Consider the following 27,555-nt stretch of genomic DNA (forward strand, 5'->3'; position numbering starts at 1 on the left):
TTATTTGCTTGAAAGAGTTAATCACAGAATTCTTTTGTGATAACTGGCAAAGCTTAACCTTGGAATAACGCAGAGCCAGTGACACATATTCTGCACTTAATTCAACTGTTACCGAGAGAATACTGGTTTACACATCAGCGGTTCCTTCTACAGGAGAAAATCAACATGCTGAATTAAGCCTCAGCATCAATGTGAAGTAAATAGCAGCATTATTTCCATTAGCCAGAAAAAGTATGTACCTTAATGAATGCCACATGGGAGCTTTACGAGACCTACAACTCCTGACTCCTAGTCCTGTCTCTTAAACACAAGACCTCTTCCCATATCTGCATCACACACTAGTTAATGAGACTTAAAAATCACCCTTTGTCCAAGTCTTTAGATGCTCTAACTCATCACTAATATAGTATCATCCTAGCAGCATTGAAGTAATTATTACAGGAATTAAAACAGGAATTCAGCCAACCAGCCACCTCCAGGAACTCCTTTCCCCATCCTTTCACCTTTGTGGCAAGCAGAGCCTCAACCCCTCTCAGGAATACCAGCAGAAATACCTTGCAGACAGCCCAGGTAGCCATCAACTTTGGGCTACATCAGACTAAGAGAATCAAAGGAGCCAGTTTTGACTTTTTTCTCCAAGAATTTCAATGTCCTGCCCACTCCTAAGGACTAACAATGATAATTCCCCCTCTTCTTCAGAAAATTCAACTCAATCACCCATTTAAACAGAGCGTTTTATGTTCTTGATAAAGTCATTGTGCTATTTACCCACAGACAGGCAAATGTCAAGGTAAAACAAATGTCATGAGTTTAAATGTATTTGGTGATTTACAGTAATTTTTATATTTTTAATCAGAATGATTTCTGATTTTTAAATCAGAAAGCAGCCAAGGTGTCTAGACTATGTAGTAAGTGCCCTTTACCTACTGTGTACAGCACGTAGAAAGGATTCTTTGTTTTAAATGGCGCACACAATTTTTGTTTTCTTGTTTCTAACACACCTAGTTGACAAGCATTAGGGCACTTGCCTAGGTGTGTTATCAGTCTGCTGTGGTATTGCCATTCCTATTTTACCTAATGTATCCTGGCTCTTTTTTGCCTTCTACAACATCTTTGTCAACCTCCACACATACAATGTCAGAATTTGGTACTTCGAACATGGGCTCCAGCAACAACTTCTCCTATGAGAAAAGAAAAACAAACGTATTACACCTAGTCCTTCACACAATAATGGTTGGTTGGGTACTCTACTAGAAGAAATCTGACCACCCTTACCACTGGGAAAAGGTTTATTCTCTATACCTGAACATCCCACTTAAATTACCCTTAAAGAACAAACTCTCTTGGCAAGGACAACGTGCATAATTCAAATACATCTACTCAGGATACAAATAATTAGTGCTACTTAATGAAGAGCTCACCATTATAGATCGAAGACCTCTTGCACCAGTCTTCCTGTCCAGAGCCAGTCTGGCTATGGCTTTCAGTGCATCTTCAGTCACATTTAATTCACACTATGTGTAGAAAAGTAACATTGGATATTTTATTTGTATGTCTATGTTTTTCCCATCTTTCTTTTAACCATGCTTGTGGCAAAATTGCCTGCAAGTATTTTAAATGATTAGCTCATCCTTTGGTAACTTTTTCCATACAAAGTATTCAAACAGAAAGATCTCACCCGAGCCCTCTGGACTGCAGCATCTTCCACTCTTATTTAGGGTTTTTACTTTGGCACTGGTCCCCTGGACTATGCATATACTTCACTATGAAAAAAGTAGCCCAAGGTCTGTCCCAAGCCACAGTGTTTTGGCAGATTGGCATGGTTAAGTCAGGCTAGTTTCTGCAGTCAACAGCACATGAGACTGTGATATGGCCAGTCATGCTGGCAGTCTTAGGTTCCCTGGTCCAAGGATGGAGGTTTATACTAGAGGTGCACTGATAGCGGTTTTTGGGGCTGATACTGATACCTGATTTTTTAAGGAGGCATATTGGCCAATACTGATCTGATTTCCGTATCAGCCTGGCAGCTTGGAGAGCTGTGTACAACTGGTAAGTCTGGTGTGGTAGAAGGGGAGGAAGAAGGGAAGGGGCATGGGGATTGGGGCAGATCAAGGCCCCCACAGAAAGAGAAGAGTGGGGCTAGGCCAAACACTGCCCAGCCAGGGTGGGGCAGGTGCAGGTGCAGGATGGAGCTGTGGCTAGTCCGGAGGGTGGCTCCTGCCACTGCATGTCACTCGTTCAGCGGCTCATCTGGCACTCGCCTGGTGGCTCTCACCACTCGTCTGGGATAGCAAGGGGGTGCAGGAGGTGGCTCCAGATCTGTGTGGGATGTGCTGGGGCTGTGCCAAGCTTTTCCCAGCTGGGCTCAGGCCAGGAGGTGACGGTCCTGGGAGGGGACTACAGCGAATTCTAGGGTGGCTGCAACCCCCCCTTCCCCGCCCAATTCCCAGCGCCATGGCTGCCCAACCTGAGCCCAGCCCAGCCGGGAAAAGCCTGGTGTATCCCCTGCCCTTGCCCCAGCCCGCCCTGGGCAGATCCAAGCAGCAGGAGCTGCTGGATGAGCAGGCGAGTGCCAGATAAGCCGCTGGATCAGTAGTGCACGCTGCTTCCTCCCTCCCCCTACCATTGATCCACGGCTCTGTCCCAAGCCCACCCCAGCCCCACTCCTCCCTCAGTGCGGGGGCCTTGATCTGCCCCACCCATGCTTCTTCCCTTCCCCCCACCCCTTCACCACACCAGACTTACCAGCTAGAGGCAGCTCTCCACGCTGCCGGGCTATGCTTCTCACTGCCTGTGCTGCGCTATGGATGTGTGCATGCACAGGCCATTTATCAACCAAGTTATTGGCCTGGTATGGCCGATTTCCAATACAGACATTTTTCTTTATATTGGTGCCAATCTAATATCAGACCCATGTATTCACCAGACCTCTAGTTTTCACCAGGACCCAATCTAACCAATTACATTCGAACTAGCTTCCACAAAATAGTCTGTTCTAATCAGTTTTTGTGCAAGTAGAAATGGTTCAATTTTTATATTACAGTAAAAGCTGTTATCTGGCATCCCCCAGGAATGGGGGATGCTGGATAACAAAATATGCTGGTTAATTGAGTGGCCCAGGCCACCACTTCTCCCACCACGTCTGAGGTGTGCCGCTGCCCCTCCCACGACATCACCACCCTTCCCGCCACATCATCATCCCTCCTGTGGGCCCTGCAGGCTCTGTGGGACAGGGAGCCGGGCCCCACATCCTGTTTTGCCCCAGGGCCACGGAGGCTTAGCATCACAGGCTGCTTTGCCCCAGGCCGTGGGGGCTCAGAGAAACCAGAAGTGCCACGATGGGCACTTCTGGTTTCACTTCATCTTACAAGCCGGCATGCCAGTTAATGGAGCATACCCTTTCGTAAGATACCGGTTAACAGAACTTTTACTGTACTATAAAACGTCTCTATAGTAGTCCAGGGCCTTGAACTAGGTCCAAACAACATAAACATGACCTGTTATGGAAAAAGGCCAGAGTAGCCTTATAGACATGGTACCAAAACAGCAGAGCAGGTGTGGACAAAATGACCTGTAGGGCCCCTAAAAAATTAGACAAGTAAAATTTATCTGCCTCTGGCTGCCTGTCAAAGATGACCCAGGAGGCTCCAGTGGCAGGACCCAGCAGCAGCAGGGCCTGCCCCCCGCCGATGTCCAGCTCACAACTGGAAGTTTCTGCCTATTAGAGGCTTCTGGCCTGGGACCGTTTCCCACCTCCCTCTATCCAAAAGTGGAGAATAAGATGGATGGAGCAGGAAAGGGCAGAGTGGGAAGAGGATGGCCAGCACAGTAGGAGCCAGCCCGGCCCAGCTGGCACCACACAGTTCCCAGCTGGCTCCTGCTGTGCTGTGCAGTCCTGGCCATGCAGCCGGGAAGCCCACCGCTCTGGCAACACATGGGGGCGGCCATGGTGGCAGCGGTGGGTGAGGAAGGGAAGTGGCAGCAGATGCAGGAAAGAAAGTGGCAGCGAGTGGGAGTGGGAGCAGGAGCCAGCTAGAAAATGTGGGGATTGGACTGGCTTCTGCTGTTTTCTGAATCGCAGCCAGGAACTGCACACTACCAGGAGGTGCCTGGCCAAGCCAGCGAGCTCCGTGCCACACTGTGCAGTTCTCGGCCACAATGCCAGGACCGAAGAATGCAGCTACTGTGGTTCCCAGTTGGCTCCTGCTGCTGCCTCTATGGCAGGGGCTGTAAACCTGCAACTCCCACACTCGCAATGGGGGAAGAACCACACTGCAGCCAGCTGCCTTCCCTGCCTCCTGCTGTGACTCTGCTGGGAGTGGAAGGAGCCCCAATTCCCTGCTTCACTGCAGAGTCCAGCAGAGCACTGCTTCCCCCAGTGCGAGTACGGGAGCTGAAGGCATGCAGCACAGAGCCCCCACGATAGAGGCGGACAGACAGGCTGCGCTCCTCCCCACCGCGTGCAGTGCTGGCCGAAGCTGCGCTCCACCAGGCACTAGAGCCTGTGCCGGGCATAAGCTCCCTGAGCCCCCCTGCCTGCTGCTGGCATTGAGGGCTGTATGCCACCCTCTCTCACACCCCACAAACCTCCATCCCCACATATGCACACACTCCCCCCCACACAATATAAAAGAGATTATTTTTGAGTTATTATGCAATCCCTTCTATATACACTACACAAACACAAATCATGATAAATGATCTTGTAATAAAATTAAAATATATTCTAGTAGGTGTTTGACTTTTACTGTATGATTTGTTTTTTTCCTGGTTCTAAGATGGCAAACATCACCCCCCCCACCCCCCCCAAATGAGCATTTCCAGGGGGGAGGGACTTCTGGTGGCAAAGGTCAGGGGCTAGGCCATGGGACTTCTAGTCCCAATATGGTGACCAGGTAGTGGGCCAATTGTCGGGGTAGGGGGAGAAGCAGCCCTCCACCCAAAATAACTGTTTGTCTCTGTGGTAGAGGTTTTAAGGACAAATACAAACACTGGTGAAAATGAACTAAATGTTATCATACCTTCCTTCTTCTTGCAATTTCTAGCCAACCCCCCAACCAAAAAACATATCACTTGATAACATTTCAAGGAGGAAAACTAGGATTCATGGAAACATGGCAGATAGGAATAAAAACAAAAAAACCCCCATCTTATACCTTTAGATTCCTGGACTCAAGGTTTCAAAGCTAACTTGAATCAAAACAGAATAAATTACACACCTAGCTAGCAGAATAATGTCAAAAGGTTTGCTGTATGTTTGGTCAAACCAGTCCACATGGGCATTTGCTGAATTTCCATCTCTCTCTCACGAGAAATTAGGAAACACAATTGGCAAATTATAACAGAGGTCAGAAGACAGGGGGGAAAAAAAGTAAGTATTTACACATTCTTTATGTCACCTGACCACTATATACAAGGAAAATGCAATTCATGCAATAACGTCTTGCTCAACTCCTTATATCTGGGAGTCTTCATTTCCTGGCATGAAAACAACGGGTGGCAGCCTCCAGCTTCCTTTATGCAGTGTATGTTGCTTTGCCATGAGATAAAAATAAAAACTGCTCAAAACTCACTGAATCTGACATTCGAACAGAGGAGTCAGCAAGCAGTTCACAGCAAGATTACAGAATCTTCCGTCAAGCTGAATTTACTTGCGATCATTCAGTCTCAACGAACAAAAACATCCTCCAGCAAGTATGCATTCACACAACTCCAATTACTTACCTTTGAACAAAGGGATGACTCTTTTCTTTAGCCATAGAGAAGACATTAGTATAGACAAGTATTGAAGGGAGGTCAAAGAATAAGACAAAAATCACACCTTATCCATGCTGAATAATGCCTGGTACTGAGGAACCACCGCATTTCGTGGCTCAGTAAGAATCCGCACGAGTGTTTTTTCATCTAGGCTGTGCAAAGGAACCACCACGGGCAAACGTCCCACAAACTCTGGAATCATGCCAAATTCAATGAGATCTCGAGCTTCAACATGGCGCAACAGGCGATCCTTTTCTTCAATGTCTTGTTGTGCGTCTGTCTCCCCACTTAAGTTAGCAAGGTCAGCTGCTGCTGCAGCCCTTCTGCCCTTCCCCAAATTAGAGGGTGTCCCAAAACCAAGATACTGCAAAACAGACATCACACATATTTGTGGCTTGTTAGAAAGCTAAGATTTGCTACACATGCAAAACATGCATCATCTGCAACACCACATGCTGAAATAATCTACTTGCAACCTCCATACGTTCTTGAAGCTAAGTTAATACAAAGTTAAGCCAAGTCTATATGAACCCCCAGTCAAAAACACTAGCTACACAAAAAAAACCCCCAGCTTTCCAAATATGCAGTAGTTCCAAACTTATCATTAGATATCTATCTCCCCTACTGAAAACAAAAGCAACTCAACTTCCTCCTACCAGAAGCCCTAGGTAGGCTGATTATGTCATCCAGAAAGAGGAAGCTTATACATATCCAATTACTGATCTAAAAGCTGAAATTGAACAAGTATTTTCTTCTGTTCACCTAAACATTACAAATAATAGCCACGGTCTGTTTGGCCAACAGATATTACAAGTGAAGCTGTTGGCACTCACGTAAAACAGGAAAAGTTTCCCCTAGTTTTTCATTGTTTGTTCTCAGGTTCACACTTTTTTCAATGGATTTCCTCCACTGAAGCCCTACTATCACATGCAGAAGCCCTACCATCACCACATGCAGAACTGAGTTTCACACAGGTATGCCACTTTTAACAAATAAGGCAGATTTTTTCCCCCTCAAACTTAGCTCTCTTCATATCAGAACTCAGTCTGAGGCACAGAGAAAAGAATCTGCAGATACAATTTGCCCTACGCCAGTCCTAAAAGCTGCTACCAAGAGGTACCAAAAAGAGCTATTTTAAAACCATGCATCCTCACCTTTTCATTTTTTCTCCTGCTGATAATTCTGTCCAGACCATTAAAAGCACCAGAAGCTACAAAGAGGACATTTGTTGTATCAACCTGCACCGTTTCACCACGCAGCTTACGAGAATTCTTTTCTGGAACATTTACGATTGTACCTTCTAGTAACTTTAACAAGCCCTAGGAAGGAACACAGTCAATACAAGGAATTAAATAAAGAATCTGCACACTTATGGGATGGGCAGCAGCATGCACAAAGCTGTCTTTTTAGCACCACCTCCCAGCCTGGAAGCAACCCACCTATGTCTGGGCTAATTAACACTGCCAGAAGTTAAGCTGTTAACTATCTGCAACACTGCACCATGACACCTACGCTGCTCCTAGTGTGTTCCTAGTGTATTTTAACACGTATGGAATACAATAGCCTGGAGGAGGATACTACTCACTAGCAAAGTAAGTTTATAGTCTAGATGTGACCTTGAACCAGAATGTGTACCAAATTCCACTCATCTTACTTGCAACGATTCAGTGACTGAGTACACAATTGGGGCAAGCTGGATTTGGCTCACAATGCAAATAATATCAAGTGCCAGAGGGCTAAGCAAGATGCTTGCCTGGATCAATACTGTATTCCAAAGCAACAAAACATACATCCTATAAAGATATTAAGAATTACTATAATTACTTTGCATTTCTACAGAAGAAGGGAGTTTAGAAACCAAATTTTCCATATTCGATAGTAGAATCTTCCTTCAAGTAACAAAATTAATTTTTTGTGGCCATACACTGATGAAAGTAAGGTTTAGCCACATGCAAATAAGAGTATTAGGCCAGTATGGTTCTCTTCAGGTCTACATAAAATTTTATAGATTTATAGATTTTAAGGGGCTGGAAGGGACCTCACAGATCATCGGGTCTAGCTCCCCCGCTCTAGGCAGAAAGACAGAGTAATTTCACTGCAGTCATTTTTTGTAATTCTACGTCAAATGTGAAGCAGGAACCACCAAAACAAATATCCTGTTTAAAGACCATCTGGCTCCAGGGCTGAAGTATATAATGGAATCCTGATGTTTGTTTTCTTGTAACTTGGTCTTCATTACTTCAGTGGAATTAGTAAGTTGCAAGTAATTTACCCAAGGCCAAATGCTGAGAGAAGCAGAACCACAATCTAGGTCTTTCACCCTCTCACATGCTATCTTCCACATAAGCAGAGGTATTTCTAAATATTTTTCACTTGTCCGTGAACTTTTAGTGACTTTAGGGATTTAAATAAAGTGAAAAAAATTAGCTACTGTTGTCCAGTTTATCTAACCTTTCAGCTGAAAGCAAATAAGAATGCCTTCTGACAAAATTATTTCATCTGAAACCAGAGAAAGGGTGCTGATAGCCAGAAGTTTGTCTACAGTTAGAATAGATTTATAGTGGGTCTGACAAGAGACCACCCACACAAGCATCTTGCCTCTTGCATGTTTTATCCAGGTCTTTTTCAGGGGGGAAAAGAAAGGGTAGAGAAGGGTGGTGGAATAGTAACTGAAGTGTTCTGGGTTTAAAAATGAAGAAGCTAATGAAATATGCATCTATAAACTTAGACACGATCTGGGACTTGATGGGTGAAGTGTTCCACAAAGATGAAGTACTTACTTGCTGAACGCCTTCTCCTCCTACATCCCGTAACTGATGAATGCCTGGCACACTGCCAATCTTATCTACTTCATCCAGAAAAACAATTCCTACAGTTATAGAAAATGCAATTAAGGAAGGCTCTCTTTGGGAGAGAGAAATATAACCTATGCACTCAGAAAAATGCAGTCTTAAAGAGAACAGGTTGCTAAAGCAATGTAACAGATTGCTGAACATTACTTCAGCAACTTGCTAGATGACATGAAACAAAAGTTTATGAAGAGATGTAACAGGTTATTTGAAAGGTTTGCTAAGTTTCAAACTGTTTATTCAGAGCTTCTGAAGTCACGTGGCTCAAGTTTACCTTGCTGGGCTTTTTCTACATTATAGTTGGCATCCTGCAGTAGCTTTGCAATGACGGATTCAATGTCTTCACCAACGTAGCCAGCTTGAGTTAAGGTAGTACAATCACAGATAGCGAAAGGTACATCAAGGCATTTAGCTAAGGTCTGAGCCAGCAGGGTTTTGCCTAGGAGAAAACCACCACACATATATTTACACAACTTGTTTTGTAGTATTCGTAAAAATCCTGTGGCAATATACAAAACCACAAATATTCTCCTTCCAGAACCATCATTCGTCATTAGACAATTAACTTCCATAATTCCATCAATAATGCTTTTAGATAAGTCTGTTCTAAAATGGCATGTGCCATCAGCTTTGGTCCTCAGCTAACTGAATATTTTAACATTATATGACATTTTATCCATGTGCTCAAAGCTGTCTCTAAGACATGGTTCAGAGATTACACCTTTTATTAGACCAACTAAGAAATCGCAGAACTTCTTAGTTGGTCTAATAAAAGGTATCCTCACCGAACCAAGAGTTCTAGAGTTTTAAATAAAATATTGGCACTCATCTGTTAATATTTGAAAATACGATTTGCAGATGCACACTGCAGGGACACATTACAGGGATACTTTCTACCTTGTAGCTTGATGATTACAGTCAAGGTTCTTTGTTGCATGAAATAATTTATTGTAGGGAATGCATTTTAAATTTTGCAGAAAACTAGTTAGTTCACAGAGACTTAAAATCTGGCAGTTGGAAAGGAGAGAGCTGTAATATAATCTAGTTGTGTTTGCTATACTAACTGTATTACAGTACTGTAAAACTAATTTCAGTTTGTTTTATGTATGCTTCAACTTACAGCAAATTGTTTCAGTTCACCTTTACTGCGACTCAGGCTAAAACAGCTAATTTGTTGCTTATTACGTGCCTTTCATTTTTACTTCCTTCCATCTTTCCTAATATTCAGGCACAGCTGCCCAAAATAACTATGCTAGACTAATATTTCTTGAAACAGGGAACTCATGCTATGTTTGTGGCATATCAAAATACATTACGTAAAGGTCTAAACTGGCTATTCACTGATGCCCACGTGAATACAGTCTGGTGACAAGGAGGTCACTCTCAAAACCCCATGTTAAATGAAAAGTTTCCAGACTTCTGGTCCACAAATGAATTAACTGAAGGCAGTTAATAGATAAACCTTAATTTTCAGTGAAAACCAGTTACATTATTGCCCTCTGCAAAAGGAGCTTCATAACAGAGCTGGTTTTCATTTGTCAATTTACCTACATGCAGGTTTCCAGTCTAGGACAAGACAAGGACGTTCCATGTAGACAAACCCAAGCTTTTCAGCATTTTGATGGGGGTTGGGGATTAGCCTTCAAGCACACAACTGGAATTGTATATGATGGTTTATATGGGATGAGTCTGCCTTGGACAGAGGGTTGGAACTAGATGACTTCCTGAGGTCCGTTCCAGCCTTACTCTCTATGTTAATCCTATGAGCTGTGTGCATATGGGGAGGAGGGGGAAAACTCCATACATACATACACACATATTTGTCTTTCAAGAACAGCAACTCATTCTGCCAATAGATATTAGTTCATAGCAATCCACCACATCTTATCAAAAAGGCAGATACTAAAGTGCTACCAAATGTTATTTTAGTTAACAGAAACCTGCAATGAGATTTTCAGAGGGTTGGAACACCTCAACACATTGCTTTAACATGCTTATGTCCTACTTGTAAAATAATACTAGGAATCTGCATTGGATATCGTAGAACAATTAAGATGCCAAAGCAACAAAATTAGCTAAGGCACCCCCTCACACACAAACACACACACAAAATTGGTTGACTAAAAGCTAAAATGCATCCCATTCGATCACTCCTAAAGACAAAAATCACGGAGCATCTTACTCATACTTCTTCTACACACTTTAGGCTCTCAATTTCTTAGGAAGTCTCATGCTTTGGAGAAAGAAATTGCATGCAACTGAAAACTGTAGTTGAGACCTGCTCGTCAAAAGGCAGGATAGGCAAGATTTCTTTTGTAACAGCTCTTCCCCTCAACGTTCTCAGTTTAAATAGATTACTTGCGTTTCTCTGCTTTTAGTCACATGCCATGCTTTTACTTACAACTGGTAACAAAAATATCCTCAAATATATTATCTACATCAATCCTATACATCAGCAAATATGAATGTGTACCACAGAGGAGTTGGAATCTATACAAACACTCTATTACACACCTGACCCAGTTGGTCCAAGCAGCAAAATATTACTTTTTTCAAGCTTTATGTCATCATGGGTTGAATCTAGTACTTCGCCTCCACGTTTCTCCTGAGGCATCTGCTGATTCACTTGCTGTTGCATTGATGCTCCTAAAGCATTACCATGTGGACTGATTCCAGCAATCTGCAGCAGTTCTGAAATGAACAACAGAACCATTGTTGGAGAACCAGGTTTAACGTGAACTGGCAGGGTATCTGACACAACTGTTGCATATGTAATTAAGTTTTTAACTGAGGTTTCTTGTAATCTTTTAGAGCGGGGTGGGCAACTATTTTGGCTGGCAAGCCACTTAACGAGTTTTGGTGAGTTGTTGAGGGTCACACACAAAATCTTTCAGAAGATACCATTTTAACCATTCATAGGTAAAACAAGCCAAACATCTACTATACTAGGGGTGGGCAATTATTTGGGAGCCTGAGCAGAAGCTACTGCTTGGTGCAGGAAAAAAAGCAGGGCCCAGCAGTGAGCACGGCTGTCTCCCCCTTCCTGCTGCAGGGGCCTTCTTGCTGTGGCCACCCAGAGCCTGCACCAGGGCTCTCCCTCCCTGCCGCCACCAGTGCACAGCCCCGGCCTCGACCCACCCCACATAGGGGGTCAGGGTCCCTGCAGTACCCGCTCCAGACCCACCCACTGCAGCCACAGTGAGTGGTAACAGCCAGATAGAAACTTCTACTCCAAGTGGGGGAAAAAAACGGGCCCCAGGGGCAGGCACACCCACCTCCCCCTTTGCCATTGTCAGGCCCTTCTCACTGCTGCCACCTGGGAGTTGCGCTGGGGCTCACCTTCTCACTACCACTGCCCTGCTGGGTGCGAGGGCCTGGGGCAGCCCGGAGGTGGCAGCAGGGAAGAGGCCCAGCAGCGGTGAGGGGAAGGTGGCTGCACCTGCCACCAGGCCCCACTTCTTTCCCTCACCAAGCAGCAGCTTCTGCCCAGCCCCCACCATAACATCGTGGGCAGGGCAGGCAGTGCAGGGAACCCAACCACCTGTGCAGGACAGGCCAGGGCCTGGGTTATGTACTCAGCCTGGCACTCAGACCCTGCCCACACAAATCCTGGCTGGCCTCCGTGGAGTTAGGACCAGTGGCGGCAGCAGCTGGATGGAGCCACCACTGCTAGAACTGCTGAGAAATGAAGTCTGGACACAGAGCCACCCCAGCCCTGCTGTGTATCTGGGGGAGGCAGGATGCACCATGGGCCAGACAGCCCCTGAGCCAGGCAAGACCAAGGGCTCGCTGCAGGCTGCCAAGTCCCTCTGTGAGTCAGAATATGGCCCATGGGCCAGATCTGCCAACCCCTGCACTATTCTATTTTTTTTATTTAAAAAAAATAACCGTGGTCCTGATTTATGTTTTTTTGAATAGTGTATATAGATGCACTTACATAATAGCTCAAAATAAAAAATGTATTCTTACATATTTTGTGGGGGGAGGGTGTGCATGTGCGGGTGGGTGTGTGCATGTGGGTGTTGTGGGAGGATGGGTGTGCGCGTGTAGGAGGGCTGCCCATGCACTAGGTCCAGGGAGCCAACCAGGCGAGCGGGAGGGAGGGAGGCACACATGCAGCAGATTGGGGCAGGGCAAGGAGGTGCATCCCACCCCCCATTCTGCTCCCATCCGGCCAATGATGCTCTGCATGAGGCGAAGCCATGCCTGCTCCCTCCTGAGGAACCCACACCACACTCCTGTCCACACTGACCAACAGAACTGCCCTGGCCTGGCCAGCATGCATAGCTTCCTGATGGGGCTGCTTCCACTGCTGTCTGGGTGCTGCTCAGTTTCTCCCCGCCTCTAGAGGCTCATCTTCCCCCTGCTCCTGCTGTGCCACTCCAACTGCCTTCCACCCCCTTGGCTGCCCACAGGTGGCTGCTCATCATGCCAAACAGCCAAGGGGGTGGAAGGCAGCTGGAGCTAGAGCTCCACACACTGGCTGCAGCTTCCCCCCTGCCTGGCAGGAGTGGCACAGCAGGGGCAGAAGGAGCCACTGGAGGTCGGGGGAGCTGAGCAGTACCTGGGTGGCTGTAGCAGCAGCAGCAGGAGCATCCCCACCAGAAAGCTGTACACACTGGCCATGGCCAGGGCGGTGTCTTTGGTGGGTACAGGCCAGAATGTGGTGCAGGCTGCCCCAGAGAGGACTCGGGCCTGTGGAGAGTGCTGCGGAGGCGACTGTGGGCTGGATACAGTCAATTGGTGGGCTGCATCCCACCCGTGGGCCATATTTTGCCCACCGAGTTTTATAGTTTTATTCTTCAAACCTGTAATTGTCTAAGAAAATACATATGGATTTAAACAAGTGTAGCTGGTACACACATTGCAAAAGAGGATTTGCATTTACTTATGTTTCCGCGCAAACATTTTTAAAAGTTTGAAGAGATTTCCAAACACAAACAGCAATGCTGTAGGCACTCATCTAAAATATTCTAAATTTAAAGTAAGCCAATTAGAAACGTCCAGGTCTCACATATACATAAAGTACCCTGCTTTGTATAAAAAAAAGGAGAATAAAAGTACATAGGTAGGACAGTAAGTAAGGTATAAAGGCAAATGTAAAATTGACCAACCACTAATATATGTACAAAATCCAGTTATGCTGTGAAAAGTGACTATACAAAACTATCCCATAACAACAGTTCTGAAACCTGCGTACATTTAATGGTAAACTAAGGGGGGGAGACGGGGGGGGGGGGCGGAATTTGTTTATTTGTTTGGTTTAATTTTTTTTAACACATTTCTTTATTCCTTAGTAATATAGTGCTAGATTTTATTCACACTCATCCATCACCATAATTTTAAATTAACTCTAATTGCAGTGCAGGATTTTAAAATTTAAGATGATGGAATTGAATAGATATGAATGAATTTATGAACTGGTCTGCAGAAGCCTTATTACTGGTCACAGGTAGCATATGAAATTAAAGAAGCCAGCTTTACAGTGCACTTCAGGCTAGGGGGAAAAGCCTCTTGAGAACTATGCAAACGTGTACAAGTGTCAGTAAGACGGACAAAGCTGTCTGACTGTCAGAGTACAAACATAACACGGCAAACCTACATATCAAACCTTGCCTGGTTAATGTTGACTGACACAAGGCATTATCTACAAAGTAATGATTTACATTTCCCTTAGCCTCACATAGATGGTAGCAGAAATTCATAGAGTTCAAATACCTCAATTTTGAGTAAATAAGTCTCAGCTTTCACTAGTTTTATCATTTAAAAAAATACAAATGCTTATGTAAGGTATCTTTAGAAAGCAGCAGGTAAACTTTACCTGCCGTCCACCTAGGATTAGAAACCGTGGTTACCTCAGTCACAAATATTGTTAAAGCAGTTAATGAACTACTTCTGGGAGTAAATCGAGCAGAATCTGGCCAGTAATTTCAATCAAATCATCACAAAAACCATGTTTTAATGTTAATTTCAAAGGGTAAATATTGCAGAGGAGGACACGAGGAGAGTTCACTTACTTGTAAATCTGTACTCATCCTCCCGTCTTCTTATTTCTAATTCTAAGAGAGGATGAAAACAGTAATATAAAGATTATAAATGCTCCACCTCTTGCCCTCATCTGAATACACTTCATCAGGGTGTAACAAATATATTTCTAACAAGAAATCCCCATGTGAATTCTAGCTTTTATTCCATTCTAATACTCATCCCCATATAAAATGACAGCAGGCTGCTTATTCAATACAATAATGATCTTAATGTACTGTATTAAGATCCCCCAAAACCTTGAAATAAGATACTTATAGCAATAAATCCACACCATAAACTTGACTTAAAATAAAGCACTGTAATATTTAGTTTAGCACAGGCGAAGTAATTTTAGAGAGTTGCTTCAAAGGATTATCAGTTACAACATGTTGTATTTGCACAACAAAGGTTGTAATTTGTTGTATGCTCTTTGTCTTTATTCTGCTTCTGTTGAGTGTCCTATACAATAGCCACTCTGAGACACCACCACACCAGCATCAGTGCGAGTACTACCATTTGTGGTTTCTTCAATTAAAAATTAGAAATAGAGCTTTGACATAAATGCAAAAAATGAAAGTTGTTATTAAAAGCAGTATTTCTTTGTACTCAGCATAACACTTAAGATTTTAAATCAAATTGAAACTCCCTATAAACCAACTACAGTAGAGCAATCCTACTTCTAAAAGTAAAGTAAACTGATATGACTGCATAAATATTGTGCAGCCAAAGTACTACCAGCAAGTAATCTCATTTAAGCTTGCTGGATATTTAATATTAAAATGACTGAACAGATACTGTTGATGTGGGAGCAAAAGTACAGTCAATTATTCACCAGGTTATAGTGCACAGAATATAGATTAAGTAGACTAATTATGAAGTAGTAAAGCAGATTAGCAAGAAGTTTATAGGTGGCTCATGTTTATAAAAAAAATTTTTCACCTGAAAAAAGCGTGCCAACAGAGATGCTATTTAAAACAAGTTATCAAATACAAATTAGTGCTATAAAAATGTACAGCTTATCCAAATAAATAGCAAAAAAATGTACATACAGTGAAGGATTTGCAGCACATGAAGATAACTCACTGGTTCTCAACTGGGGTAACCTGACTAGATAATAGTGCACCGTGTGCCACGTGCACAGTAGGGGTGTGCGAAATGGGCCATATTCAATCCAGATTTGGCCCAAATCAGGGGCAATGATTCAGTTCATCGATTCACATCACTGTCCCTAATTCGATTCGGCTGAATTCTAATCTGAAGACTTGATGCCGATTTGGAGAATCAGCGATTCAACCACAGATGCAGCTTTACATTTTTTTTCTACATACCTCGAGGTACCGGGCACAGCTTGCGAACGCTACGATGCTGGGGCAGATGGAACGTCCCACAGGAGCGCCCCCGACGTGCTTGGTGGTGAACCCTGAAGTGGACCAGAAGTAATTACCGAAGTAATTCCGGTCCACTTCCAGGTTCACTGGGGAGCATACTGGGCCGCCCCCCCAACCCACACACACCTCCCTGGCTCAACAATTGGTCGTGGGGGGGACCCTGGGTGCCCCCCCCCCCAGACGACACCAAATCGCCGAGCCGGGGGGCACAAGGGGGCCCCACAGCATGTTCCCTAGAGCACCCAGAAGTGGACTGGAAGTGCTTCTGGTCTACTTCTGAGTCTGCTGCCAAGCACACTGGGGAACGCCCTGCACGGCTGTGGGACACTTCATGCCCCAGCACTGCAGCATTCACGAGCCCCTGGTACCTCGAGGTATGTAGAAAAAAACATTTAAAGCTGTGTCTATGTCCAAAACTTGCCAAATCAATTCAGAGGGTTCCAATTCAATTTGAAGAGATTAAGGGTCCTTTGATTTGATTTGGAGATTTGGCCACATCAGGCTAAACCTCTACTGAATCAAATCAGGGACTGAAGCTTTGCACAGCAAGACGAGAAAGCAAGACTGACTGCACGCACATGCTCTCCTGCCCAATAAGAATGGTCTGATAAGCCCCAGGCAAGCAAGAGGTGCCTGCTTTTGCCTCAATCATTCCCAGTCCAGAATCCTCTCTCCCCTCCCAGGGGGAGGCGTGTGGGGCAGTTCCACCTTCCCTGCACACCTCACTTTCTAGGAGACACTACGCAGGATCAGACCAGGAAGGACTGTAGCAAGAGCAGACACTCCTGCCTGGTTTAGGTTTATCTGATAACTCTAACAGCATCAGGAGTGCGCACATGTGCCACTGCTTTTCCCAGTCTGGCTGTGCATAAAGTGCATAGGCCACTTTTACCAGGCCACAGCTGTGGCAACACCCGGGTTGACAGCCACTGAGGTAGAATAACAGTGCCTCTCAAAATCGGGAGTGCTGTCAACTTCAAAAAACCCGTGGAGGAGTTCCCTCAGTCTAAAAAGGTTGAGAATCACTGAAACAGCTAAACAAAAAAACACAACACAACAGCACAACTAAGGAAATTTAAAATCTGATTTTAACTGAACCCTTGATAAAAAGCAGACTAAGTAGGAATATTATTTATGTTTTTCTTTTGTTTCCTGCATTTCATTCCACCTAGGCATTCAAGACAGACCAGTCCATTTTGGTTTGAGGTTTTCATGCAGTAAACACAAATATTTGCAACTATAGAAAAATAGTTGCAAACCCTATTTTGCTGACATATATTAAACAAGTTATAATCATTCATAATACTAGCTTTTGCAAAAATGTTTATATTTACCTAATATTTTGACCTAAATTGCTTGATAGTGTTTTAAGGGACAATTAAGTCTTCTTTATACAAGAAATACAGCACGGAACTCAAACAAGGTTTAAATGCAATTATTAGATATTGCATGAACACTAGGAGAAAAAAAAAAAGAGATGGCATTTTATATGTTCAAAAAATATGAAACATTATACAAACCTCTAGGTGTTAAAGAAGCTTGCTTTTCAACTTCTGCTTGCTGTCTCAGGTTAGCAGGAATATTGTTGTAGATTCTTTTGTAATGATTGTACACAGCAACTGAAAGCACTTTCTTGGCAAATGACTGCCCAACAACATACTTGTCGAGGTAGTTATAAATCTGAAAAATAATTCTCTCTTAATTTCCACAACACCTGCACATCACCTGTTAGAGTTAAAAGCATTACATGGTGCAAAGATACAAAGTTAGAATGGGCCAAGTTAAAACTAAACAACCCTTCCCTCCACCTCAGGTTCTGAGGCATCCAATTCTGAAATTCTGTGTATTTAAATTAAAATTCAAGATTCTGAATCATAATGTGCATTGGGCATAAATGGAGGCTGAACTCAACCTGTTGTCTAATAGTGTTCATTTACAAATTGTTTCACAGCTTATGGTATCAACCAAAAATGTATAGCTGGCTTCAGGATACCCAGTACTTAAATGCAATTATATTCAAAATAATACCCCGCCCTGTAGAATGCAATAGCTAAATTTGAATCTTGGAGAACTAACCATCTTTTGGGTTTGTTACAATTGCACTTTAAATTTTGATACAGATTTTATAAAGCAAAACATTCCAGCATGCAAGGCAATAGTCTAATGTTCAATGATCTAATGCAAGGCAGGCTAGTTGAGTGAAATTAAGAACCATACCTTTTTCGGTGCAGGAGGTGGCTTTTGCTGGAATGCCAACTTCACAGCTTCTGCTGCCGAGTCCGGCTCTTTAATCATGCTCTTTTTGGAGTCTGCCTCCGACAGCACAACGAAGAAATGGTGACATTTTTCACACTTCACAAAACGAGTAGAAGCTGCAAAAAAAGAGAAATTCTTCAAGCAATATTCATTCAACTTGATGGTTGCTTGCTACACAGAACTCAAAAGATGTCTGTAAGAAAATATTTTGTAAATTCCCTCCTCAGCCTCCGCGGTATATCTGAGATTGGAAAATGCCAAATCAGGAGAGACAAAAAGTACCGTAAATATGCAGCATTTACCTAGTGCTTTTCATCTGCTTACTTCGGAAGCTTTACTGTAAAAATCACCAGGCAGTGGAACGTTATACACAGAGATAAGTAAAGCACTGTACCCAAGATGACAGCACAGACAGTATGACAGGTGAAAAACCAGGTTTCTCCTTGTTCAGGACCGCTATCTTCCCAGGTTCCCCCCACGACAGCATATATGCCCAAGCAGCATGAAGCGTGAGACTACAGAGAACCTAGATGCAGCTTGAAAAAGTCCAGTGGTCCTCAAGGGATCAGCAAGTAGGCAGCTCTTGTTGGACAGGCCTGAGCTACTGAACCACATGATGTGGATCCACTATCACAAAGCCCAGGTAAAGGGAAAGGCAGTAAATGGTGTCCTGAACCACATGAGAGTAAGACAGTGCCATTTGTTTTTATTCCTCTTTGCGCAATTAAACTGACTGCTGTAGAAGAGGAGTGCTTAGGACAGATTTTCCTAAAAACCAAAGGATATAAAATTTGGTTCAGTGTCATTATTAGTCAACTTCAAGTCCACAGTGAAAGGGGTTTAGCTCTTAGTAGTATGAATATTTCAACCTATGTAAATCACACAAGCATTTATACAATTAGAAGAAAAGGCAAGAAACTGGGGGGGCAGAGAGGGAGTAGTTTTATTTTCCTTGTCTAGAGCTACCTTTCAGTTACCACTTCAGAAATTAACTGCCCTGTTTTCTGGCCTTTTTTCAGAAGTCATAGTAAAATACCTAAGAAAATAATTTGTTTCTTAAAAAGAAACTTGAATGCTGCCTTTAGTATCTAGCTCTTCAGCAAACAAAGAAACATTATGAAAATGCGTGGACCAGAAGCAACAAAGCTATTGCCTTTTTCAGAAAGGCCGAGATGAAAACATCTCCAGGAGATGCCAGTAAAGAACAGAGACATCATCCAAATTAATTGTTCAGTTCTTGCTCCAACACTGGAACATCCTGTTAAAAGACCAGTACCCAATAAGTGCAGCATGACCCGTTTCAAATGATAACAATTGCTCTGTATCAAGTGACCATTTGAAAAATTCCATGTTGAGTCTCTGAAGTTTTAAAAAGCTTTTAAAAAAAATAATAAAGACTGCATAGTTCAATTCTGGCTAACAGCAATAACAAAACCCATTTATTTATGCCTTTTACAGAGCAGATGTCAGCAGGAGCAAATCTGATATGACACTTGCACATTCAAGAACTCCACTGTTGGATAAATAAGACTAGCGGTTGGGATGCTGCTACACAGTCCTGCAGCAATCATGCTGCTCTTACAGCTACTCCTTATATAAACTATAAAATGATAGTTTCAATTTAAGATATGTTAAAGCTCAAAGATACCATCATGGAATAGGGATTATAACTTCTAATTATATACTACTTGAGACAATATATTCATGTAACAGTTTTAGAAGTTTTATAAATGGGTCACAACAGGCCATGGACTATATTAGGGGTCCAATCTTATGGGGTTCCCAGAGGCCCCTCTATAGATTAGTAAAGATTCAAGAAAACCAGTCAATCCAATGGGACTCAGTGCTCAGGTTAAGCAACCCATTAAGCATCTCTGTGATGCTTAGTTTCAGTTCTCAAATTGGATTTGTGTCTCCAGAGATCACATCCTTGTTAACAGCAGGATATGGAGATGAGAGATAACAGACCTGATTATCCACCCATCAGCCCTCCTATCTCTCTGCAAGTTTGTGTACACAGAATCAAGCCCTTACCTCTCCCTAAAAGTGCAAAGTTTCAAGAAGTTAAATGAATAGAGGATTGGTGGTGGTGTAGATCTGAGCAAGGAGGAGGAGTCTGGAGATAAATGCAAGGAGAGAGGGGCAGTAAAACAAAGGAGAAACATTTTGAGCAGAATTTTGTTGAAATTGCAAAATATTCCATAACAACCACTTTGCAGCAGCTGCTCTCAAGCAAACAGGAGGAACCAAACTAATTCTTGAGAACTGGCTTAATCTGATGATAACTTGTGAACAAAATCATGACAAAATAGATGGAACTGTCATAGCCAAAAGTTCTCAACACTGGGCTAAAGAGAAATGAAGAATATATGCTGGCTATCCTGAACCTACTTCCATAGACTTGAACAAAGGTTATATAAACCAAAAAAAATGCACTCTTTGTAGAAAACATTAATTAAATTGAGGCTTCCTGACCAGTGATTTAAACTGTGATATAAATCATGATTTAAATCAATGCGATTTAAATCAAATCCACCCTGCTGTTCTCCCTCACATGATGCTAATACTTGGCACTAGGGTCACAATACATACAGCAGCTCTCTCTAGGGGCAGACTGAACATAGGGAAACAGAAAATAAATGAAAAATTATTAAAAATAAAGCTACTTTTATTTTATGGTGCTTTCTGTTGGAAAGAATGCAGGATGGTTTTACAATCTAATTCTCCCATGATCCCTTTAAGTCAAGGGTGTCAAACATATGGCCCATTGAGCCCGTGTACCCAGTCCCCTGGGCTACCAGAAGCTGAGGGGCGCAGTCTGCTGCAGAATATGGGGCCCTCTAGCCCCATTGCCCATAGCTGTTGGAAGCAACATTGGCTTGTCATTGCAGCTGTCCCCAGACCACAGTTCTTGGACCCACTATTGTTCCCTCCAGTCCAGCCATCACCAGACCTACCATCACCACAGTGGCCACGACTCTGAGGACACCCATGGTCCACGCATCCAGCCAGGTGAGTTTGGAAACCCTGCTTCAAGAGAACAATCCCCAGCAATGCAAATAGGAAAGTAGAAGCACAAAGATGTTTTTCTCCAAGGCTGGAGCAAGTCAGTGGCAGAGGTGACATTATAATCTTTTGACAAAAAGCCTCATACTCTGAGCACAGTAAATTGTGACAAAGGAAAATAAAATCACTTTGTTTCCAAGGCAATGCTCAATTTTAAATACAAAATGACCTAAGATATTAGAAAACTGTGGGAAAAATTCCTTCTGATGCAGGCCACTGTGGAAATGCTTCAGACTGTGAAATGGAACGCAGTGTCTTAAAGACTGAAACCACGGAGTCAAAAATAAAAATAAAAAAATAATTAAAAAAAAAATCAATCAATCAAACAAAGCAAAACATTTTGCACCACCCGTTTCACAGAAGCATACACTTTAACTCCATCCCTCAGAACAGAGGTAGAAACAGAACTGATTGAAAACTGATGGGACATTTCTCTGCCAGAGAATACTAATTTCTTGAAAGAGAAGCATTTTGTAGAAAGGAAATATTTGTTGAAAACGATGCAACTAAGCACAGGCAAGTTTCTACCAGAACTCTTTCCACCTTCTTGTAGGCTCAACCAGTCAGCTTTTCTCAGCCTCCTAGGGTCTGTGGTACCACAGCAACACCTATAATACATTTATAGCAACTATGCAGGGGACAGGCAGCTGTGATACGGAGAAGAACTGTAACAATTCCAGCAAGCTGCTACCAGGTCTCAGAGCATATCTTCTTTTGGAAACACCATGTGCTTCTGAAACCAAAATTTTAGAGAATTTCTGCTTCATGGAAAACTGTGACAAGTTTGGATTAAAGGTAAACTGGAATTAAATCAAATTCCAAAGTGAGACAATTGTCAATAATTATAAATCCCACATTCTGATCAATTATAGCTATAGGAAACGTTACAGATTTCCAGTGCTGACAATGTCACGATAACAAGTACAGCCAACTTTGTCACTTGCCTCCAATTTCAAACTACTTCACTGGTATGGGAAGGTCTGCAAGCATTTTTGATGGAAGTGTAAGCAGTGAAAGCATGGAGAAAGAGGCTGAAGTACTTGATGCCTTTTTTACCTTGGTCTTCACAGGCAAGGGCAGCTCCCAGACTACTGCACCAGGCAGCACTATTTGGGGGAGGAGGTGAGCAGCACTCAGTGGTGAAAGAACAAGTTAGGGACTATTTAGAAAAGTTGGATGTGTACAGGTCCATGGGGCCAGATGTAATGCACCCAAGGGTGCTGAGGGAGTTGGCCAATGTGACTGCAGACCTGTTGGCCGTTATCTTTGAAAACTCAGGGCAATCAGGGGAGGTCCCAGACAATTGGAAAAGGGGAAATATATCGCCCCCCTTTAAGAAGAGGAAGGAGGGGGATCTACCTCAGTCCCGAGAAAAAATCATGAAGCAGATCCTCAAGGAATCCATTTCTAAGTACTTGGAGGAAGAGAAAATGATAAGGAAAAGTCAGCATGGACCCACCAGAGACAAGTAATACCTGACCAACCTGATTGCCTTCTATGATGAGATGACTGGCTCTGCAGATGCAGGGAAAGCAGTGGGCATGATGCACCTTGGCTTTAGCAAACCTTTTGATATGGTCTCGCACACCATTCTTGCAAGCAAGCTAAGGAAGTATGAGTTGGATGAATGGACTGTAAGGTGGAGAAGAACCTGGCTAGATCATCCAGCTCAATGAGTAGTGATGAATGGCTTGAGATCTATAGTTGGCAGTCAGTATCACATGGAGTGCCCCAGAGGCTGGTCCTGGGGCGGTTTTGCTTAATATTTTCATTAAAGATCTGGAAGATGGGATGGCGTGCACCCTAAGCAAGTTTGCAGATGCTACCAAACTGGGGAATAGTAGATATGCTGGAGAGTAAGGCTAGGATTCAAAGTGATCTAGACAAATTGGAGAATCCGGCCAAAAGAAATCTCATAAGGTTCAACCAGGACAATCTGCACTTAGGATGGAAGAATTCTATGCAGCGCTACAGACTTGAGACCAATTGGCTAAGTGGCAGCTCTGCAGAAAACGACCTGAGGGTGACAGTGGACAATAAGCTGAATATAAGCCAGCAGTATGCCCTTGTTGCCAAAAAGGCTAATGGCATCCTGGGCTGCATTGGTAGGAGTGTTGCTAGCAGGTTAAGGGAAGTGATTCTTTCTCTCTATTCAGCACTGGTGAGGCCACATCTGGAGTACTGTGTGTAGTTTTGGGCCCGCCACTACAGAAAGGTTGCAGACAAGTTGGAGAGAGTCCAGTGGAGGGCAACGAAAATGGTTAGGGGGCTGGAGGGTATGGCTTCGGAGAAGAGGCTTAGAGAACTGGGCTTATTTAGTCTGGAGAAGAGAAGAAAACTGAGGGGGGATTTAATAGTAGCCTTTAATTACCTGCAGGGGGGTTCCAAAGAGAATGGAGCTGGACTGTTCTCAGTGGTGGCAGATGACAGGACAAGCAGCAACGGGCTCAAGTTGCAGCAAGCAAAGTTTAGGTTGGATATTAGGAAAGAAAAAACTTTTTCACTAGGAGCGTGGTGAAGCACTGGAACAGATTACCCGGAGAGACAGTGGGATCTCCAACTTTGGAGGCTTTTGAGGCCTGGCTTGACAAAGCCCCAGCTGCAATGATTTAGTTGGAGCTGGTCCTGCTTTGAGCAGGGGGTTGGACCAGATGACCTCCTGGGGTCCCTTCCAACCCTAATTTTCTATGATTCTATGGATCTTGACTTAGTTTCACACTGCCATGGCATGTTGGAACCTACAAATTGCAAAGGTATTTGTTAAGTCACTGTGTGCAGTTGTAAGGTGAAGACCTTGTCAAATGAACAGAAAAGCACTTTTCAAAAGATATTTGCAGAAACAAAGCAACAGCACACTTTTAAAGCAAAACAAAAACACTTGCAGCAATTCTGTGATTCCAAGCATTCTCAAAAATTGTTATGGAGAAGACAACCCTAGAGGAAAAAGGGGCGGGAAACATTAATCTAAGGGTGTTTAAGCACACTAAATCTTGCTTTGGAGGCTGGGAGAACTGACAAAATGGGGTGAAGAAGGCGGCAAAAAAGAATGCCAATTTTACAAAGCGCTTATATCCGTAGCATTCAGCCAAAAGCATTAAAGTCATATAGTTTGACTCCACATATCAGGCTTCAGCTTTAGCTCACCGAGCAAAGTTCTTAACACAGGACTCCTTGCTCCTCTGTGCACCCTGACATAAGGTTGGACAGAGTGCTGCATAAATGAATCAGAGCAAAGTCCCTTTATTCCTTCAAAGGAGCAAGAAAGAGGGTTGGAACAGCAAAGTATCACAAACCACTGTGCAAGGTTGGCAGCTTTATGGGACAGAACATTATGACCTTCAGCAGATAGCCAGGATGTCATTTCAACATCCAACTGCGCTTTACTCCTCTATTCACTAATGAAGTAGTTCTCCAACTCAAATTGTACGTTAGCATTTCATTTCTTCTAATCCTTTCAACACAAGGGGGGAGGGCAGGGAGTAATTTAGTGTTTAAAGAGCAAAACAAAATGCCAAGGAACTCTGTGTTTTCCTTAGTTTCCAATGATGCGATTAAAACCCTGAAGGTTTGTTGTTGTTGTTGTTACACAAGTGACATTACAGGCTATTTCACAAAACACAACCAACACTTAATATGTCCAGAATTGGAACCTGTAGGACAATTCTGACAAAGCAGAAAAGGCTTAGAACATAGTTTGCTTGCTTGCACCCACTCTACATTCAGATAATCCCTGTAAACAGAGTGATTAAATATTAAAAGTAGTTTTAATCAGGGAGTAATGTATTCAATTTGATCATATGAATAAGAAATGGGAAAAGGTATGAATAAGAAATAGGGAAAAGTCCCAGAAGGAAAATGCAGCACGAGGGAACAAAGGAATATTTGGAAAATGAAAGCAGCTACAGCTCATTTTTTTTAAGTTCATAATCACCAGGAATCCAACTACTGCTTCTACCTAATAATCCCTAAACAAAATGAAAAGAGTCTACTCTTACTTGTTGTGCTTTTTGTGTAATTAATTGAGAACAAACTCTTTAAAAAAGACACTTAAACACCAAAATCAAGGAGAGTAAAAAATTATAAATATTCAACTAATTAAAAAAATGGATATTCTCACATTGTACTTTGACACATCAGTGCCTGTAAACTTCTACTAGCAAGGTAGTGGTAGTCCTGTTAAAGCAAAGTAATTATTTCTAGTTGTAAAAGCCTCATAACATCAGTTGAATCCAGAGCAGGTAATACTCTTGATCTGGTCTTCTGAAAATCAAAACTACATTCATTTGTTAAGCCTATCTCCCCTATTTGAAATGCATAAATTAGTCTCCTAGTTGCATGTTAGAGAATCATCAAAACGTTGATGATACCTTAAATCAGGGATGTCAAATATACAGCCCATGAACCTGATCCGACCCATGGAGCCCTATCAACTGGCCCACGATACTCTGTGGATCTCGGAGTGGCCCCATGTGCTGCACACTGGATCAGCCCCCCATGCTGTATGCAGCACCTACAACAAATCAATCCAGGACATGTGCTGCATAAGGTACTCATGTGGGGCCAGTCCGAGAAGCACACTGCACAAGATGCCTACACTGGGCTAGCCCCACATGCTGGATCTGGTGCACAGAGCCAGTCTGAGGGACGAGCCAGCCTGCAGGCCATTCCTGTGCTATCCACTTGGCCCTGAGGGCTGAATCAGTTTGACACCCCTTCCCTAAATTGTACCTGAATTAACAGCTTGAAAGCTTGCTAGTGAATGGGGCAAGGATTTTTTGTGCTATATTTTCTGGACCTACTGTATAGTCAGGAGAGCTGTTGGACAAGCTTTCAGGCATCAAGTGCCCTTCCTCAGGTTTAAGAAAAAGAGGCAGACACAAGTTGTGCTAAACTGCAGAAAGAAGACTCCATGTAAATGCAAACAGTCTGCTTGAAGGGACAGAGAAGGACAGTGATCTAGGAGTGAAGAGGCATTATCAGGAGCTATTATAAGACAAAAGTAGTGCAGTAAAATAGGAAAAAACTAGATAGTGGCAGAGGGAAGACATATTTGAATAATTCTAGCTGAAAGCACAGAAATCTCAGTCAATAGGTAACACAGGCAAAGGAAGCCATGCTCAGAACATGCATCTACTTGTTCCTGGGTCTCTTGAAGGCAGTCAGCTAGATTAAGAAATTTTGCACCACTTTCACTAACACCCTTTCCACAAAAGCCCTGCATATTTACTGTGCTATAGCATATTTACTGTGCTTTGTCCAGTTTTGTACTTAGAAAATCAGAAGTACCAATCACTCACAGAATCAGAATGAATGGGAGCTCACTACTCCCAAAAGTCAGGCCACTTACAAGCTGATCTCTTGCCTGTCCTGAGAAATTAATATAACAGCAGGGCAAGTTGCTTGTGTTGCTGGTGTATTAAGCCCATGAATGAGGCTTGATTACTGTAAATCCCTCCAACTTTTCTGTTGGAAGTTTGTTCAAAAACAGCAAGCAAGTCCACTCACCAGTTTCTGCAACTACTATACTACATCCACCCGTTGTTCTTTACAATGGGTGTCAGTTGACCTTGTTTTTTACAGCCTTTATAACAGCATTAGAACTGGCTAGACTAGAGACCTTATCCTTGAGCCTTACAAAAACAACTTAATGAAGGACATAGTTTGGTTTTAGAAACTTCACCAGTACTACTTAGTAAGTTGAATATTGTGCTTTTACTGTGTCGGAACTCAGAAAATGTATTTACCACTATTTATTCAATTTATATGCCAGCTCTTTCCAGCAAAAGCTCAGAGCAGCTTACAATAAGAAGACAGAACTTAAAAATAGCAGAAACAAGAGATCAAGAACAACCGAAAATAGAATAGGAATATCAAGATAAAAAACAGATACCCTGCTGAACAAACACCACGCCCTCGCTTTATCTGGTAAATGCCCAACTAGGGAGGTCTTACAGTCCTTCCAGAGTATGCCCTAGGTTCAGGCTCTGGGAGGTCTCAAGGAGGGAGTTGAAGAACTGAGGAGCAACTGCTAAAAACAATTTCCCTGTGTTTTCACCAAGAGGACTTGATATACCAATGGTATATGTAGGAGGCTGCTCTCAGCTGACCTTGGGGATCGCGACAGGGTATAAGGGACACGGTGGGAAATTCAGATCCCTCTGGACCCCACCACTCCAACATGTTTTCAGCGTCAATAACAAAGTTTGGACCAT

The 27,555-nt window shown here is 43.1% G+C and overlaps 1 protein-coding gene across 4 annotated transcripts in view; it reads right to left on the minus strand.

Annotated features, from left to right (window-relative positions):
• CLPX (caseinolytic mitochondrial matrix peptidase chaperone subunit X) overlaps window positions 1-27,555 on the minus strand; it is a 38,832-nt gene that overhangs the window by 1,984 nt on the left and 9,293 nt on the right. For 2 of the 4 annotated variants that reach the window (XM_090028564.1, XM_090028566.1), the window contains 10 exons: window positions 18,239-18,393; window positions 17,542-17,701; window positions 14,624-14,665; window positions 11,121-11,297; window positions 8,881-9,045; window positions 8,538-8,626; window positions 6,912-7,076; window positions 5,822-6,121; window positions 1,422-1,514; window positions 1,075-1,181 (listed from right to left, as the gene is read on the minus strand). In XM_090028564.1, coding sequence (XP_089884690.1) covers window positions 1,075-1,181; window positions 1,422-1,514; window positions 5,822-6,121; window positions 6,912-7,076; window positions 8,538-8,626; window positions 8,881-9,045; window positions 11,121-11,297; window positions 14,624-14,665; window positions 17,542-17,701; window positions 18,239-18,393 — 1,453 coding nt within the window. The remainder of the gene's footprint in view (window positions 1-1,074; window positions 1,182-1,421; window positions 1,515-5,821; window positions 6,122-6,911; window positions 7,077-8,537; window positions 8,627-8,880; window positions 9,046-11,120; window positions 11,298-14,623; window positions 14,666-17,541; window positions 17,702-18,238; window positions 18,394-27,555) is intronic. The other 2 variants (XM_090028565.1, XM_090028567.1) reach the window with 1 other exon arrangement.

The sequence above is a fragment of the Crocodylus siamensis genome, chromosome 15 (genome assembly GCF_052110815.1).
Source record: "Crocodylus siamensis isolate JL-2025a chromosome 15, ASM5211081v1, whole genome shotgun sequence".
NCBI classification, from domain to species: Eukaryota; Metazoa; Chordata; order Crocodylia; family Crocodylidae; genus Crocodylus; species Crocodylus siamensis.